General features: G+C 31.6%; 1 protein-coding gene and 1 long non-coding RNA gene across 3 annotated transcripts in view; one reads left to right on the top strand and one right to left on the bottom strand.

Moving 5' to 3' along the window:
• Nucleotides 1-19,843, top strand: part of LOC129788275 (klarsicht protein) — a 166,813-nt gene that overhangs the window by 104,725 nt on the left and 42,245 nt on the right. For both annotated transcript variants that reach the window (XM_055824278.1, XM_055824277.1), the window contains exons 7-9: nt 11,370-11,606; nt 17,662-17,802; nt 17,880-18,608. In XM_055824278.1, the coding sequence (XP_055680253.1) occupies nt 11,370-11,606; nt 17,662-17,802; nt 17,880-18,608 (1,107 nt within the window). The remainder of the gene's footprint in view (nt 1-11,369; nt 11,607-17,661; nt 17,803-17,879; nt 18,609-19,843) is intronic.
• On the bottom strand, nt 1,418-7,566 carry LOC129790658 (uncharacterized). Its single transcript, XR_008750600.1, has 2 exons — nt 7,361-7,566; nt 1,418-2,739 (listed from the first exon to the last, which is right to left on the bottom strand). It is a non-coding gene; the product is annotated as an uncharacterized LOC129790658 (long non-coding RNA).

Genomic DNA, 19,843 nt, shown 5'->3' with positions numbered 1-19,843 from the left:
TATGAGACGATAGGGGTCAATATTGAGTAACATAATGAATGTTGACTTAATGGATCCATTTTATTGGGAAACTTTAGCATTTTCTCTTCATTCAAATTTTGGTTTTAATCGTTTTAATCAATTTTTGCAAATGTGCTTGGAACGCCATCTGGTGATGGAACTACAAAGAGCAAGGACTTGGGTTTGATTAATGAACTATATATGAAAGTTCAGTGATTAAAAATCATTTCTCTTTAAATAAAATTCGATTTAATTCATTTTTAGTACAGAGGCTCTCAGTTTTCTTAATGAACTGCTTGATTTTTGTTTTATAGTGATGGTCCGCTTTGGAATTTTGTGAAAAAGATTTTTTTTTAAAAATTGTTTAAGTTTTTTTTTCTAAGATTTCCTTCTCTTAATATTTACTTTTGTATATTTTTTTAATATTGGAAATTCGGTCAATATTCAATACTGTGAGAGTCAAATGCGGGATTTGACTTTTTTTTTAAACTCCCCTTTTATTATTTTTGCTACGTTTCGGAGCTTTATTTCTCCTTCCTCAGGCCTGCAATTTAACTGCAGACCACTCCTACTTAAAGTGTAGTTTGACTCCCACTATATATTTTTTATTTCTAAATTTCTAATGTTTTTTATTGTAATAAGTTTTGAACAAGGGGTGTTTATCTAGCGAATATTTTGACTTTTTAAGCGAATCATCCGAATATTTCTGAAGATCTGAAAAATTATTTGACCATTCCTTGTCAGGGAAATGGGGCCCAATTTGACTTCCTAGTGTCTTTTTAAATTAACTATTAATTAAAATTATTAAGACTTTAAATGTAGAAAATTATGGAAAAATAAGGGCCTAATATTGACTTAAAAATGATATTAGATTTATGAGAATTGATTTCCATTTAATATAATATTGAATATTTGATTTCACATGAACATCTTTTGCTAAAAATCGATAAACTAAAAACCGAAAAAAATTCAAAAACGTATTTAGGAATTTTTGTTTGAATTTAATCTTTTTTGGGTTAAATTTACTACTTTTTAGCATTAACTTACTACTTTTCGGTTTGAATCTAGTCCTTTTTTAGGCTTTCATAATTTTTTAAATAAATTTTGTTTCTCAATCTGAGCTGTTTTGGGACTGAAAACCAAATTGGCTTGAATTTATTCTTTTTTGGGGTTGAATTTACAACTTTTTGTCTTGAATTTAGAACTTTTCGGCTTGAATTTACTACTTTTCGGTTTGATTTAAGCGATTTTATGCTTGAATTTAACATTTTTAGGCTTAGACCTATATTTGAATTTCCTTGGCGAATCATCCGAATATTAGTGAATAAACCGAATATTTCCGAAGATCCGAATAATTTTGTCCAGATAAACACCCCTTGGTTTTGAATGTCTTATATTTTCATTAAAAGAATTTAACTTTTCTTTAAAACTTTTTATATTGAATCCTACTAAAAAAAAATTCTTACAATTCAGACAATATCTTTTAGGCGTTAACTTAACTCATAAATCAACAACAAAAATTCACATATTTCTTTCAATTTATCACAAAAAATTAACATAACAATAAGTAAATGAAAAAATAATCTTTTTCCCAAAGAAAACAATATTTTAAAGCAGCATATCACTGTATTTTGTATTATGGTTAATGCTTAATTTGTCTCTATCACCATCATACAAACGAAAGGCATTCAAGAGCAACCTTTTCCAGACTATTAATTTGATTACACTAATAATTTTCAATAGTTTATTGTCGAGAGACTTTCCATCGCGACGACCATGGGACGCCAAATGAGAGTGAGAGGTTGATGTGCTATGCAGTCTTTGCCTTTTAGAAGACAGCTCATATACAAGAAGAGAAAGATTAATTGGCTGCGATGAAGATGATCTCGCACCGTGCCGTCCTATGGTGAAATTTGGGGCGCGGGAAAGTGTCTCGTCGTGAAAATTTATGACGACAAAATTTTTGTAAAAAGTTTTCCTCACACGCGATCACACGGTGGAAAAAGGCAGTGAGAGTGATTTTATTGGGGCTTTTTATTGGATTATGTGAAGCTTAGAGACATGTTCAAAGGAGCTTTGACTTCTTTGACTCTTTAATATGATAAAATCTTCATTTTCTTATTATATTCCAATTGTTAAACCAAACAGGGTGGATTTATTCACATGATGAGGATTATTCACAAACACATACAGCTTAAATGGGACTTGAATGTGCTTTAATTGTCACCTAAAATGTGGTGTCATTGGTGGTACTTTGGGTGCGATCAAGAGATGCTTGTTTTGATGTCTCCTTTTGCCATTTTCAATGGGAAATTTACTTCGATCTTTGTCCATTTATGGGCTTTGTGGCTTCATCATTTGGTTGAATTCTTTCATGTTCTCTCGTATACCCAATGCTCCTCTCACTCATTCCGCATAATGCCATTTTGTATTATTGTTATTATTATTCGATGGTATTTGGCTGCTGAATGAAAATCTCCACTTTCTCTGGCTGAACCACCGTGAAGAAATATTTTTCCCGCAATTCCGCGCGCTTCTCCCCTTTGACTGTCTCACAAAATTATGTACAATTGGTGTGTAGACCAAAAAAAGAGAGTCACATACATTTCTTTCCACTCTGCCATTGTGTTACAATTTTCATTGGGCTTTTACTCCATCTTTATGTGAGATTTATTGGTTTCAATTGATTTTCCATGTGCAAATGGCTTTTATGGTAATATGTCCAAAAGATTCTTTTTCCTGCAAACAAAACCACATTATTCAGGGAGAGATTAAAATGGAGAAGTACAAGATGTACGTGAAGAGAGAAAAAAAATATGGCATTAACATTTTGTTAACCTGTCCCACTTGACTTTTGCTATTTGCCTTTTCTAACATTTATAAGCTCCTCCACTGCATGTATAGCAAGTAAAAAAAATGAATTCAATGGGCTTTGAAAGGGACGAAAGAAAACATTCGCATTGAATAATGATACAAATTTATTTGGAATTATTTGTTTTTGGTGTGCGCCTCTAATGCCACAAAGTCTCTCTCTTTGGCTCAAGTGTGGCCTTCTTGTGTTGAAACGAAATGACAAAGACGCAAAGGATATAAGAATAGGGAAGTTCATCCAAATGCATTTTGCAATTTTCCAAACTTTGCATGTAACACTTGGAGCTCATGGTGTATGCAAAAGTCCAACAATTGCAATAGGAATACGATCAAATAGGATTTATTATCCATTGACTTCTCTCTCAAATGGGTGACTTGGTAAATTGTTCAATGCACTTTGCATTGCACATTTTCCCTTTATTGCTTTTACAAACTTAACAACTATTATTACTGCTTGCACATTGCACACTGGCTAGATCTTGAAAGACAAAAAAAAAAGATCACTCACATCTCCTCTCTTCAACCCCTTTCCGCCAAAGCTCCTCTGTGTATGAAAAGATAAAGGAACTCCTTGATGATAAATTACGCGGTATGCATGAAGAAAAATCTCACTACTGTAATTTAATATTAGTCTCTCTATTGCATCTCTCAAAATGTATCTTTCATGCTGTATGTAATATGGTCAATTGTTTGGCAAAACTTTCGAGAATTTATTACACCACTTAAATACCACCCGAGGGGTAACTTCTTTTTGCATTCAATCGCAACTTGTGTACAATTGAGCAATACTTTGTATTAAAATACGATGTTTTATATGGGGAATAATGGGGAGTTGAAGGAGTTTGGGATTGGCTGTATGCTGTAAATTATTGCTTGGAAGTTGTTTGAAATTCAATTGAAAAGTCTCAGAAAAGCTCTGTGATGTTTGATTGATTTACTGACTCTCGTCTAACTCTCCTTAAAAGGTCATCAGAATGTATTGAAAATGACTAAATCCTGGACTAAAATGTTGAATTTTATTGAGTAAATTGATGTTCATTCAAGAAAATTGAAAGGAAAATTAAAAAGATTTTTTTCTCATTAAAAACTGTTTAAAAAAACCAAATTATTCAAAAAATAAAGTGAAAAATATTGCAGTTCAGTTAAAAACTTTAAAACTTTTTAAATCAGACTAAAATTGTTCAAAATCAGTGCAAAACAATGAAAATCACTTTATGAATGGTTAAGAACTATTTAAAATATGATCATAAAAAGTCAAATTAATCAAAATCTGTTCAAAACAATTTAGAATTGTTAAAAAAAAAAAACATTTAAAATTATTCCAAAGTTGTTCAAAACCAGTCTAAAGATAACAGAAATGAATTCATAAATTGTTTAAAATTTATTCAAAAACTTTATTTATTTTTAAATCAGTTGAAAATTCAGTTGAAAAGCTTTAAAACCAGACAAAATTGTTCAAAATCGATTAAAAAATATCAAAAAATTAAAACCCTCAATTGTTAGAAATTGTTCACAATCTAACCAAAACCTTAAAATAAATCAAAGTCTGTCTAAAACAATTTTTCAAATCAGTTCACAAGGATCCTAATATTTTAAATCTATTCATTTAAAACTTTGAGGCAAGACTCACGGCTAATTAAAAAACTGCTCAAGATCAATTTAAAAATAAACGAAACCAGTTCAAAAAAATTAATTTTAGTAAAAACGGTTCAAAAATTTTTATAATCTATACGATTTTCATCTCTTCAAGATTCTTCAACAGAAATAAGCAATTAATCTTCCTCATCTCCCTTAAACAAATCGATTAATTACAATACACCTCCACCCCATTGAGCAGCACATCGAGTCCCATTAAAAGAAACTAATACACAATGTTTGGTGCTTCTGGAAAAGGAGAGTTGTATGTACGATGATGTTAAATTCCAGATTTTACTCTCAGCACTGCTCTGCTCTATCCCTTTTTCCTCCGTATCAAATTCTCAAACATAAACTCAAAACATCGTGGGTTTTAAAATAGAATTTCTTTTGAATTATGAGTCCATATTTTCCGGTTCTTTCACGTTGCAAAAAGAGAGTTTATTTTCTCAACTGAATTTCTTCATTCTCCCGTTGGTTTTCCTTTTCTGTGAGCAGCTTTTCCGTGTATTTTCCCTACGATGAAAGAGTTGAAGGGATTTTCTTTTAAAACACATTGTGGGGAAACTCTTTCAACAGTCAACCACATCTAGCAAATTAATTTGGTTCATAAATTGAGATTAATCAGTATTTTGGGAATAAATTTGAATTATTTTGATGAAATTCCAAATGTGACAGTGATATCAAATTAGTTGGAATATACCTTTGGCTAATTAAATTTTCTACATCAGGTAGTTAATTGCCTTGCGATGGGACAAATTTAACAAATCGCCTCTTTATTTATGAACTGCCGGAGATTTTCTTCTTCACATCGCCCACCCACGCTTAAATGTTTTGTGGATGTGAGAAGAAAGTCTTCTTCTTTGTGAAAATCATGTGACATTTTTTTGAACACTTTGAGAGACTTTTTCTTGTGATGGAGCGTCCCACCCAGATATGACAGTTGGATGATAGTGGCGAGACCAAAGACCTACCCACATGCGTGATGATAAAAAAAATCATTCTTGGAAATTGTGGTTGGACGAGTCAATGGTGCGGAGTCAAGTCCAGTGAGAAAGTAAACTGAGAGTGAGATAAACCTTGACTTGGTTTTTTTTTCGGTTCATTTTTCATGTTTCTTATTAATTAGCAAGTCAGATTGAGGAGCTAATTACTGCGAGATGTAGAGGAGAATACACTCTGACAACCTTTTTGATTGCCTATCGGTCGCCGGGTGTATGAGACAGACAAGCCTTTCACCTAAAAGACTTTTTGAGGTGTGTTCCACAAGAACCAAAAGTGCGCGGCTTCTTCGTGGAGGAAAAAGAGAGATAATTGCACAAGAAGAGTTGAATTGTGGAGCGCGCGGAATGATCATTAGATGGTTGCCTTAGCCGTCTGATTAAAAAATATGTTGCACATTTATACCAACAAAGAAGTGTCTTCTCAACTTTGTGTTTTACATTTTATAGGTGGGTGGGTTTATACTGAAAAAGAAGAACCAGTCAAAACCCCCATTTAGTTGCGTGTACATTGAATTTAATTCTTTTCTTACCCGCAATGGGTACATGAAGAAACAATGATTAACTGGCTTCACTTAAATGAATTTATGTTCTTTGCCCATTTCTCCGTTTTGTTGATTCTCATTTAAGAAATGAATTTTCTCGCATTGCCCATGAAGAATTGATAAGTGTGGTGGCTTTTTTCTTGCAGAACCAACTCCAGTAACAATCTTCCCACCTAATGGGTTCTTCTTCTTGTTTTTCACTGTCTTAAGAAGAAAATCTCAGCGTGAATGAAACTCCTTGATGTAATTTGATTAAAATACCAAGCCTCTTAAATTTCCTTTTATTTTATTTATTAGCCAATGGGTGTTTATCTGGCGAATATTTTGGTTTTTTTAAACGAATCATCCGGATTTATGCGAAAATCTGAATATTTTATTTCACATGAATATGTTTTGCTAAAAACCGAAGAACTCAAAACCGAAAATAACTCGAAAAACGACTTTAGGACTTTTCGGCTTGAATTTACTCATTTTTATCTTTAATTTACTATTTTTCGGTTTGAATTCAGTAGATACTTTTTTAAGACTTTAATTAATCCTTTTTATTTTTCAAGTTTTGTTCCTTAATTTAAACTGATTTAGGAATAAAAACTAAATATTTTTCGACATGAATTTAGTCAATTTTATGGTTGAAATTACTATTTTTGGGCTTGAATTTAGAACTCTTCAGTTTGAATTTACTACTTTTCGGCTTGATTTAAGTCTTTTATGCTTGAATTTAACATTTTTAGGCTTAGAATAATGTTTATTTTTTCTTAAAGAATCATCCGAATATTAGCGAATAATCCGAACAGTTTTGTTCATATAAACTCCCCTTGTTATTAGCTGTTTATTTTTTTTTTAAACGTCTTCGTCTCAATGCAATAAATTGCAGTGAGAGGAAAAATATTCCTGAGAAAATCTCATATAGAGAAAAAGTCTCGCTCTAGCGTTCCTTCCACTCCTTTGTCTTTCTGTGAAACTCCTTCAAAAGGTGTGCCACCACCGTGTGATGGGAGCTTTGAAGATTGAAAAAGTGAGGGGCTAAATTGCACAAAATGTCTTAAGACATCACCATCGTGGTGGAATTCTATTAACTTCATCTTCAATTTACTTTGTGTGGAACGGCACGAAAAAAAAACTATTCCTCACAGTCATTTGGAAGAACTCTTATCCCTTGGAGCGACAGTGTCTTGTTTATGACTTTTATTGATTGTTAGTTTGAAATTCACGCCTCTACCATTTGAAGAAAATCTCTTTGTCGACCATCTCTCGCAAAAATATTCACACACAACACTCCATTTTCTACTGTCTGCGCAAATTACACACCTTTTCAGATTGACGTGCCAGTTAAGTGAAGACGAAGATCATTGATTTTTTTCCTCTTGGTCCCACTTCGCTTGAACTTCTCTATGATTTAATAAAAATAATTGAATGTATGATATCACTTTGCAATTGCTTCTCAATGCCCTGAAGCGTGTTCCACGTCAAGTGGCGCAAAGGCAAAAAAAAAGCAAAACAGCTAAAACTTTCGACCTTCGTTAGTCCAAAAATAAATACTGTTCTCACATAGGCTGGTACTCTGAGGGGGAACATAAATTACCTCCTAGCCCAAGCAACTCAAAGTAGTCGTAATGTACTACATTCGAAAATAAAGTAGTACATAATGTAATACATAAACTTATACGTAAAGTAGTCGTATAACATTACTTTGGGAATCATCAAGTAGTACATTTTTTGGTCGAAGCTGACAACTTTACGTAATACTTTACGACGTGAAAATTCCTGGATTTAGGCAAAAAATTTTTTGCAACATTTTGCATTTGTGAAACATTTTTGTACATTTTGTATGCTTTTTTGCCCTTCTCGTTCATATTTATTGCACTCACTCTCTCTCCAAATTACCTGGTGAAGCACATTTTGGGTGCACAAAAATGTTCTCCGTTTTCATGTCGTCCCTTCTCTTAGAAATATTCACTAATTTTTTGCCACATATAGAAATAAAAAATTTCATGCGTATATATGCTAATAATTTTATGCGAGACTATATCCTCGACAGGAAATATGTCATAATATGGCAAATATATTGAGAACAAATAAAAATTTTGACTATTTATTAAAATTTTTAACTAAAAATAAATATTTTTATATCTCAAATTAATTCATATGTTAAGTATTTGCTTTGCGAATGCTTGTACTAGCGCATAATGTGAATTTTATTTATATAAATTTACTCAAATATTTTATAAAAATAGTGAAATTAATTTGGGCGATCAAAAGCAGCCGCATTCACGAATTTAGTCAGTTACATCAGCATAATTTGTACGTTCCATGGGATTTTTACAACAGATGTAAAGAGTGGTGATAAAACCGACGATTTTTCCACCATTTTTGTGAATTGCATACCTTATTTTGCAAGAATTCACAAATATTGTCAATAAACAAATATTGCTAACAAGGAATTCTCTAAAAGCTTTCTATAATTATTAGTATAAAAAACGTGTGATATTATAAGATTTTATAAGAGTTTTTAAAAACAAAAAGAAATTTATAAAATAATATTTTAGATTTTTTATGACATCTTATCTGTTCTTTTACTTAGAAATGGAATAAGCTTAAAGATTATCCTGTTAACTTCATGGAAAACAGAAATAGTTACTGAGAAAAGTTTACCTGCGCACTGCAAATTTTATTGCCCTTAACAGTTTATAAGTCTGAGGGTCATAAAGGGTATATTTTTCAGGTACCCATAATTGAATTCCAAGAACTGAAGATATTTAAATATTATTCGCTTGAATGCATATAATTTTTAAGAAATGTGAATATTCGTTAAAATAAAATATTAGTTAGATACATATTGTGTTAAAAAGTATAAATATATTTTTATCTTCAATTGCATACATTTGAATCATAAAGATGAGGTAAGGGAGAAGCTTACGATGTTTGGGAGTTGTGAACAATTTGCCGGAATGTTCATCCGAAATGAGGTTATGCAACACAATATTGTAAAAATCTTAAAATATCGTAAAATTCTTTGCGATATTCAATAATAAAATTCGCTGATAATTCACAAAGATGATAAAATTATTAAATAATTTAAAAAGGTTCAAAAAACAATAAAATTTGTCAAAATTCATTACAATATTTACGACTTCTTAAAGACTTCTTTTTGGTAGTCGTTCATTAAAATGTAATTTTAACATGTTTCTAAATAATACAGAAACTAAAATTACAGCTAAAGATGTGTGCTCCATTAAAACAAACCTTTTGAAGATATATTTACTTTATAAATAATCAGCAATTTCTTCAAATTACAAAAAATTTCAGCTGTGTGATACCGTATTTTACGACTTCTTAAAGACTTATTTTTGGTTGTCGTAGAAATGAGTCGGTTACAAAAAAATATTTTTTAATTTTCAGTTATTTTTTATTAAAGAAGAAAATTCAAAATTGTTTATTCCAATGATAAATGTAGTAAATAAAATTATTATGTAGAATTAGTTTTTCTAATCGAATAATAACCCCGGAAATATTCAATATTTTGTTCAACGCATTATGACTTGTTTAAGACTTATTTTTGGTTGTCGTAGAAATGAGTCGGTTACAAATAAATATTTTTTTAATTTTAAGTTTTTTTTATTTAAGAAGATAATTCAAAATTGTTTATTCCAATGATAAATGCAGTAAATAGTATTATCATGTAAAATTAGTTTCTGTAACTAAATAATAACCACAGGAACATTCAATATTTTGTCCAACGCATTATGACTTCTTTAAGACTTCCTTTTCGTGGTCATTCTCATGTTTTTCTTTAATTGCGTTTTATTGTAATTTTAATCAACATTTTGCACTAAAATGTATCCAGGAATTTTTTATAAGTAAATTACAACGATGAAAGCATTTCAAAATGTGATTTATATTAAAAGATTAGGCAAAAATTGGATTTTATGTTCACGACTACTCACGACAACTTTACGGATCCTCATTACAAAATGTTGTCAGAACTACGACAACATTACGACTACTTTTCTTAAAAACTGCTAAGCATTCAGTTTTTGTATATTATTTTTATGTTAAATCGTAGAGTAAAAGGCGACGACCACTTATATTACTCAATTATAAACAGGGATGCAATAATAATTAAAATATTGAGAAAAGAGTTTTGACTAGTCGTGAAAACCCAAAAATACGACGTCTTAAAGTACTACATAAAGTTGTCAAAGCAGTCAGTAGTCGTGGCGTGTTGCTTGGGAGGAGATTAAAAAAAAATGTCTAAAAATTTCCTCGCATGTTTCTTGTTATTACAATATTAAAACAAAGTATTTGTGGAATGATGCTCGTTGTGTCGTAAATCCCGAAAAAAATATTGAAATATGCGGTAGAACAGAAATAGTTGTGTAAGAAGTATGAATGCGATTGTGAGCATCTTCCTGGCTTTATCTCGAATATTGTGATGGATTTGTTGAGAGTTGTGAGATAAGAGAGAATTTACATTGAATTTTAATCTCAAAATTAGTCAACGTTTGCAGTGAAATCTGCATTTTTCAAAAGAAAAGTTTTTCTTTCTTCAGATTTCTTTATTATTTTGTACGTTTTTTGTGAATTTAAAATTATTTTTATGTCCGGAAATTGTTTTTTATGTGATGTGTAAAAAATGTTAGTGTGTAGAAAAATGATTTACCCGGCTGGTCATCTTTGAATGTTTTATTCATGAGCACGATTTTTTTGGAACAAAGATAAAATCTAAGCTTAAATTTTGTGTTTAGAATCCACAAAACTATTCTAAAATTAAAAGAATAAAAATACTGAATAAATGTATCAGAATGGTTTAGAATAAATTACACAATCTGTGCCAGCCGGGTAATTGTCAAGTGAAAAAATACTACTTACATTTCAGTACGCGTATGAAATAAAAAATAATGAGAAGATGCTTTTAAATACAATTAAGGCATTCAAGAACGAGTTTAATGCTCGAAAACTATTTTCTACTCGATATGTGTAATAAATTGATTTCTGTTGAAAATGTTTACCCGGCTGGACCGTAGACAAAATCACTACTACGTACTACGAAACTTTTTTTTTTCATTTTGGAACGAACTTTATTATTTCTTACGCTTTCTTCACGAAAAAAAAATACAAATTTAGCATAAAAAATGTCTAAAAATGAGAATTTTTCAATTCTAAAAAAAATATTTTAATATCTTCAAAGGGTTACAGCAATATTTATAATATAAACTAAAGATTGCCGTTAAGACAGATTTTATTAAATGTATTCACTGTATAAGAAAAAAAAGAAGAAAAATCTAACATTCCCTCCGTTTTTTCTTGCTCTTTTTAGGATCTGTACCGTGAAATAGTTTCGCAGGCTCGTGTAGTTGGTGCGTGCATAAGATCAGCTGAGAAGGAGGCATCTGAAGAAGGTGCCACAGACAAATCCGTGTCACCGTCGTCGTCGTCAAGTCGCCGTGGAGATGGGAATTTGAAGGGATTGGAGAGACGCTACCACTTACTCTATCTCAAGGCATTTGAGGTTCAGTGCATGCTCGAGAGTTTACTAGGACGGAGAGGATCACCGGTGAGTATTCAAAAATTTTCACATTGTCTTCCTCATATCCCGGAATTTTCTCATTTCTATTTCATTGTGGCTATTTTTGTACCCTTGAGCACACAATGTGGTGTGATTGACTTGTTATTGAGAAGATTCATTGATTTCCTCCCGTCAAGCCTTGCTCAATGTTTCGAGAAAAGAAGAAGTATTAGTAGGAAAAAAAATAGCCAACAACGACACTCAGACACTCCGACGATTTCCTCGATCATAATTTTTCGAGCCACTTAATGCTGATGGTTATAAATAGGAAGATGCGAGAGAGAATTTGAGTGAGAGAGAGATGGTTAAACAAATAAGAAAATTGCGATAGTTTCGCTTCTGCGCCAACAAAGTCTCGCGAGGAGACTTTTAGAGAAGTTTCTTAAATTATTTTCTCATTGGAATAATTAAGTTCACGCTCAAAATGGGTCATAGAACTCGGCGAATGCCTTGGTGAATGCGTCATGAAATGTGTCTCCTCAAAAATAATTATGACACGAATCTTCTCTGTATAACATGTTTCTACACAACATAAAAGAATGCTAAAGGGGTTGGCAATTGCGGTGATTTTAGTGCACTCGGGAAAAAGTTCTAAAGTTCTAAAGTTGTTTGTAAAATAAATCGTGTGTCTGAATGTGAATTTTATTGAAATACCTTCTTTGAGACGAAAATAAAGTGTCTGATGCTGTGGTAATAGAGAAAGTCATAATCATCACTATTTTATGGATTTTATATGTCTGTGTTTATAGATTTTTTCAAATGTTTGAATTCCCCGCATGGGGTTTGACACTTTTTTGTATTCAAAACTTTTATAGGGGCACAGTTTATCATGAAAGAAGTTATTTTTTAAATTATTTCTTGACGAATTTCAACAATAATTATTGTTTTTATGAGCTGTTAAAAATCCCTTTGGATCTTGAATAGAATTTTAAAGATTTTTCATGAATTCCAATACCTGATGAAGGGGTTGATCATTACCGAAATATTTTAGGAAATCTTCAAAATTAAATAAAGAAAACTATTTGAATAAATTTATCTATACCTATAAAATAAATATTTCAAAAATATTTAATATTTGAAAGGAGTCCAACAACCGTAAAAATTTAAAATGGCGAAGAAGAAGAAAAAATCAATGTTCTTTTAGTTATTTTAAAATTAGGGCCATATTCAGCGTAAAAACCAGAAATTGATCTCATACCTACTAAAATTATGAAGGCAAAATCATGTTTTTGTTTAGTTTTTGCTAATTATTAATTGAATAATTTATTAATTAAATATTAACAATTAATTTAAAAAAAAAACAATTCTGCCCATCATGCATTTGATAAATTCTTCACAGTTTTGTGGTAATTTGAAATGACCATTTCAAAGCTTTTACTTCGGTTTTATCCATATATTAATAAAAAAATTAAAAAATATATATTATAAAAAATCAATATTCTGCGTAAAATATCTTTTATCTTATAAAAGTTCGATGACTTTTACGATAAAAGTTCATAAAATAAAAATAAAAGAGTTTCTACGCTGAATATGGCCCTAATTTCGACCTTTTTGACAAAATTAAATACCTGATGAAGGCCCTAGAATAGCCGAAAACTGTTCCAAAGCCATTTTGTTGATATTTTTTAAGCTAAAGTTATTCTTTAAAAATCTCTTCGTTAAAATTATTTTTTTAATAAAATTTTTTATGAAAATAAAAGAATTTAAAGAACGAATAAAGATTATGAGAATTTAGTTAAATTTTTAAATATTTTCTGCTTATTTTTCAGTTTTTTCAGTTTATTAAAAATAACTATTAAGATTTTAATTCACCTCAACTTAAGCTTTAAAAAATCCTCATCATTTACCCCATGAAAATATCCTATAAGAACTTTTCAAATAACTTTTACTCACTCATTTCTTTATTAGACAGACTGTTGTGTAAGTTGAGTAAGTTGAGTAGGTATAGGTACATGAAATGTGAGAAGTGATTGGCCCTTGGAATTCATGGTATTCGATCATATCGAAGTTTCTAATCTATACTTGATTTTTCCTAGAATTTCAACATGAATTCCCTGTTCTGTCGTTAATTGAAACACTATGGCAGGAGAAAATTATCACGTAAATTCAATTTGTTGTGCGGCAGAGAAAGAATGGAGCGGGGGAAGGGATTCACGAGCATTTCTTTTCTCTACGGTATATCACGTCATTCTCTCTATGTTACCTGTTTCACCGGTTCGCGATCACACAGGTGCGATTAAGGAATTGAAAAAAGGAACATGGAGTAAGAAGAGAACAATTTTTTTTTGGGGAGAGAACATAAAAAAAAGTTGAAATTGACACGAAATATCGACGGGGAATCGCGATAAGGGAAAATTGTTCAAGTTAAAATTGTATTGTGGAAGAGACTTTGTGGCGTGTGGGGGAGGAGGAGGGGAAAAATTGTCTTGAATCTACCTTTTAAAATTTAATTTAACACAAGGCGCGATTGTGTTGCGTGTGAGGTGAGATTAATCATCGTAGTTTTAACTGTTGAGAACCAAATAGAAGTCAGACTGGGCCCTGAATGCACGAAGAAGAAAGGTTTTTCGCAAGAAATTTAATGGGGGTTCAGTGTTTGACGGAATTAGGGTCACAACCATACAACATAATTCCCTCTCTTTGGCTCGCTATGACATTATATAGAATTATTTTGCACTATATTTCCAAGAATGTAGTGGCAGAAACGCGATGATCATGAAGTGAAAGATATCGCGAAGAAGCGCAACCAAGAAAACGGTGTTAATAGATTACACTCACTCACAATTTTTTCTTTACATAATCAATATGTAATTAATTACCCTGTTTGTGTTAATTGAGTTTGCATTAATTAATGGTTACCTATATAATTAATTAATAGTTTCCATAATCCTTTTTTTTCTTTCACTATTTCGAGGAAATTGTTAAATTTATGGTTAGAGTGTTATATTTTCAAAAAAACACAAGAAGCGAGGAAAAAAGTAATAAAAACGAGGGCTGAAGAGCAAAAAAAAACGAATTTATATTTTTACAAGCGAAGCAAGAAAGGCTATTAAAGAAAAAACGTCTGAATTACTAATTTTCTTACAATAAAAATGGTCATTTTAGATAATTATGTGATATTTTGTGAGTGTTTCTTATGTAATATTCATTTGCTATATTTACAACGCCAAAACAAAATACATAATAAAAATTCTCTTCCTGCCATAAAAGATTTATTTTGCGAATTTTTATCAAGAAATTGAATGATTTTGTGTGCGATTGTGGAATTATAAATTTCACTTTTCACATTAAAAGAGAAATAATTGGGAAAATCCTGAAATTATTCTGTGGAGACTTGAAGGAAACTCCGTGGGAATATGCCCAGAATATCCTATGAATTTCGGCATTTTTTTCCACGGACGATTTCCCAAAATGCCTTAAAATCATGGAAAATTTTGCAAAAACTTCCATAAATTGTAAAAAATTCAATACAAAAGCATTTTAGTTATTGTTTGGAACTTTTATTCTTTCGTGAATCGTGATAAGCTATCGCGAGAAACTCGTGTGAGATAAAGCCAAACAATCTACATCCATGGCTCGTGCAATAAAGCATTAATTGCAAAAAAAAGGTACAAAAAACATCCAATTTCTCCAACAAAATGATTGATTTACAACACGGATTAAAGTTTTTTCTTTATAAAAAAAATTATATATAATAAATAATTTATTAGCATGTCTTATCTCAATATCAAAGCGAAATTTATCTCTCCCACGACCATTAAGACTGCGCAATATTTAAGAGAAGAAGTCAACTGTGCAGTGTGAGAAAATTGAATGAGTGAATTTGTCGTAAATTTCAGTACATAATAAATAACACCGACAAGCAATTGAATACAGCCAACATTTCGCATTGGAAATAGATATTATTATTCTTTATTATATATATAGATAGGTAAGGTATATCGTAACGTAATGGTTCGAGAGGGAAAACTCATTTCTTTTTGAGAGCTCTATGCTGCCTGAATTCAATGAGAGAATTCAATTTTAATAGTGAAACTTTAATGTCTCTGTGGGGACCATTTTGATTGAATTCTCGCACATCACACCACATTGAGTTTCTCGACCTTTTTTGCGCCATTCGCGTTTGTTTTTTTTTTATTATTATTTTCTACTAAATTCACCATCGAGGGTCTCTCGCGTTTTTGTGCCGCACTTTCTGCACTGATAACTCCATTTACCATGTAGAAAAGATTGTGTGCTAAATGGCAAGGGCACGCAATGAAAATGTTGCTGTTTTTTTTTTATTTCTAAATTGATTGGCTCAAATGTTGCTTGATATGTGTGTGTGCATGTGCGATTAGTCGCGTAATATTTGTTCTCGGGTTCTACAATGAATCAACATTTACACTGTCTGAGTGGATTTCCTGATAAGTCTCCGTTTTTTTGGGGCTCGAGGAGTGATAATTTCATTTGGATTTCATTGGAAATTTTATTGAAATTTATGGGAATTTTAGAAATCTTACAAATTTAGTCCTGATGAAGGGAATATGTAAGTATCCTCGAAATGTCATTAAAAAATTAATTTTTAAAAACATGAATGATTTGAATAGATCAGTTAAATAAACTAAACGTTTTTTTAAACCTTTAAAAATTCATAAAGAAAATTTAAGGATTTTTTCTCTGTTTTGTAATCTTTATTTTTTAATTCTGGACCGAAAGGGTGTTAATTTGAGTGAAAATCTTCGGATTATTCGTCAATTAGATTCGGATTATACAAAATTCTATTTATTTGTCGAGATTAGGATTATTCGTTAAGTTTCAGATTATTCTTTCAGATTCAGGTTATTCTTCAAGATTTAGATTAAATTCGTCAAGAAAGTTCTGATTATTAATCAAGATCCGGATTATTTGCCAAAATTCGGATTATTCTTCGAGAAGATTCAGACTATATTTGCTAAGATTCAGATTATTCGTCAAAATTCAGATTATTCGTTGAGATTTAAATCATTAGTCAAAATTAAGATTACTCTCAAAATTCGAACTATTTGGTCAAGAAAATTCAGATTATTCGTCGAGATTCGAATTATTCGGCAATATTTGAATAATTCGGTAAAATAAATCGAAATATTCTACAGATAAACACCCCTTGTCTGGACCTAATGAAGGGAATAAATAATGTCGGTGAAATTTAATGTTTTAAACATGATCGATATAAGAAAAACCGATTAAACAAAGTATTTTTATTCTTTTAAAAAATCTTCTTGCTCTGTTTTAATAATTTTTATTCTAGACCTGATGAAAAGACAAAAAATACTTAAAAGGTCTTTAAAAAATCAATTCTGTTAAATAAAAAAAAATCATTCTTATCTTTTAAAACCTAATAAAATAATATTGAGAAAATTTAAGGAATTCTTCATACTTTTTTTTACAAAGAGAATTTTTGAATTTTAGACCTGATGAAGGGATAGACAACATTGAAATATCTCTGAAAAATATAAAATTTAAGAAAATATCATTTTGTAGGAAAATAAGGAAAATAATGATAAAAATATCTTATTTTTCATTCATTTCTTCGAGATTTTTATTAAAACTTTCACTTCAATCTTTTTTAGAATACAGTCGTATCTGCGTAGTAGGACCGTCGTCAAAAACAGTTCTCCGCGGTAAAGCGGCTTCAGAATAAGAAAATTTGCCTCCAGAGTGGGACAATTAGTACTATTGGAAAGGCAAGATACTAATTGTCCCACTCTGGAGGCAAATTTCCTTATTCTGAAGCTGTTTTACCGCGGAGAACTTTTTTTGACGACGGTCCTACTACGCATACACGACTGTATTCCAAGAGCTTTTTTAATCACAATTAAAATTTTTATTACGTCAAAAACAAACGTTCTTCTTCTAACGTAATTCATTTTCCAATCATTCACTTTCAAGAATAAATTAAAAAAGTATATTCTTCATGAATTTTTCATAAATCTCCCGCATGGAAATTCTTTATATATTTCAAAGTTTCTTTGCAAGTGTGCGAGTGGGGAAAAAGATTAACTTTTTGTGTTATCTTCGGCAGAGTCCGGACATTTCGAGATCACAGTCAGACACAGATGAGGAGCCCGTGGCAAAACAAGCAAGATTGAGTAGTCTATCGTCGATTTGTGGCTTTAATTCCCGTCGCAGCCTCTACCAGGATAACGATGAGAACCGTTCAGATGTGAGTAAAGTGAAAGGTTTTGATTTTTTTTTGATTCTAATTTTGGGGGGACTTTCTCTGTGTGGCTTTGTGTGCAGGATGAGTGGGGAAATCCCTTAGCACAGGCAGCTGGTTTTGAGGCTGATTCCGAAGGGAGTGACTGTGAGGTGACACAGAAGCCCACAATAAGCTCATTGAGCTCAAATAGTAATTCAGGGACACCCTTTTCATCCCTCACCCTGCCTGAGGTGCAACAGCCACAGCAACCACCGGCTGAGCTGAAGGTGGTTGTTGTTGATCAAGGGGTTGGGACAGAAATGGAAATGGGAGTAGATGCTGTGGATGCCGGTGAGATGACCAAGAGCCTCGTGGCGCAAGTTGTGGTCACACCAACTACCCCTGAGACTCCCAAAGTTAAATCCCTGACGCCACAGAAGCGTTCGCGCAAAGTGGACATAAGCAAATTTAATCGTTCCAATCGTAAATCGAAGAATTGTGCCATTTTCTACTTTCGCCACCTGGACACGGATGGTGAGCAGAAGGAGTTCTCCTCTCAGGGCAGTGAGGCGTTCAAATCCGGTGAACCGTCGACAGATGAGGAGTGGTATTACACAAATAATGGCGATGTGGGCAATAATGATGAGACTCCCAATGGGAATCATCACAATGACGACGATGAGGAGGCAAATCACACACTTGTTAATTCCACAGTGGAGACACAAGTGATGCTTCCCAGTGCACCTGAGACGGTGATGATGGAAGCCAAACAAGATGATTGTCTGACGACATCGCAGGTCGTGGAATCAACCACGAAGCGAGCAATCAAGGTGAGAGTCACAAAGAGGGATTAAGTAAAGAAATTTAGATTTATATTATGCCCCTTAGAGTCTTCTTGCACGAATAATATTTGTTCTGCTGCTTTCCCAATTTTTTCTGCACTTGCTTATCTTATCTTTCTCCCTCAAAAAGCGAGAACTCTTCTATTTTTGCGTGAGTGATAAGAGCGCAGCAAAAAAAAATCAAAAACTCTTTCCTCCTTCCAGGGGCGTAGCCAGAACCAAATTTTACGGGGGGGGGGGGTTAAAATTTCTTCTTCTTTTTCATTTTTAGTTGTACGGCTTTTGAACTCCTTCAAGGTCCATAAAATGGGTTCAAACCAAATTTTTGATTTCATTTTTTATAAGAACAAAATGTTCTCACAGTAGTGATCATTAGGTGAAATTCACTAGTCATACTGTCTTAAGATCTCTTAAGAATGTCATAAATTTTCTTTAAAAAAAAAACTTCTTAATAATTTCTAAAGCCCTTTTAAGAAAAACTTAAGTTTCGTTTACGAACACTTTAAAAATCCTAAGTTTTTTTTTTAGAAAACCTAAAAAATCTTGAGAAAAATTAAGAAATCTTAAAACTATCTGATTGTGAATTTCACTCATTTGGTGAAATTCACTAGTCAGAAAAGTCTTAATTTTTCTTAGGTTTTTTTTTAAATTTTTTCTGAAGATTCTTTAAGTTTTCTTAAGAATGTTTTAAGTTTCTTAAGTTTCTTCAAGATAAAACTTAAAATTTCTCAGAAAAAATTTAAGATTCTTAAGTTTTTTCAAAAGAAACTTAAGATTTTAGGCGAACTTAAGAAGTAAGTCGAGCACAATGCATATTTTTGATGATTTATACGAATTTCAATGCCCGAAGACGAATAGAAAAGAATCAGCAAGAAGATTTAGCCTGACTGAAGATATTTTAAGTTTCGCTTAAGAAAACTCAAAAATCTTAAATGTTTCTTAGAAAATCTTAAGTTTTTTCTTAATGAATCTTAAGAAATATTATGAAAACTTGAGGTATTCATAAGAAAACATTAAGAATCTTAAGAAAACTTAAGTCTTTCTTAAGGAATCATAGGTCTGTCTGAATAGTGAATTTTACCCATGTTTGAATTTAAATCTTCTCAGCCTTAAAGTGTTCGATTTCAAATCGAGTTACGACATTTTATAAATTACCATTTTTTTTTTAAATCTATGACAAGCACTTTTTTTTTTAGATTGATTTAACTATAAAGAAGCCAGTG

This window comes from Lutzomyia longipalpis, chromosome 1, assembly GCF_024334085.1.
Source record: "Lutzomyia longipalpis isolate SR_M1_2022 chromosome 1, ASM2433408v1".
In the NCBI taxonomy this organism is placed as follows: domain Eukaryota; kingdom Metazoa; phylum Arthropoda; class Insecta; order Diptera; family Psychodidae; genus Lutzomyia; species Lutzomyia longipalpis.
The sequence above is the reverse complement of the archived record's forward strand: the minus strand, read 5'-3'. Positions and strand labels throughout refer to the sequence as shown.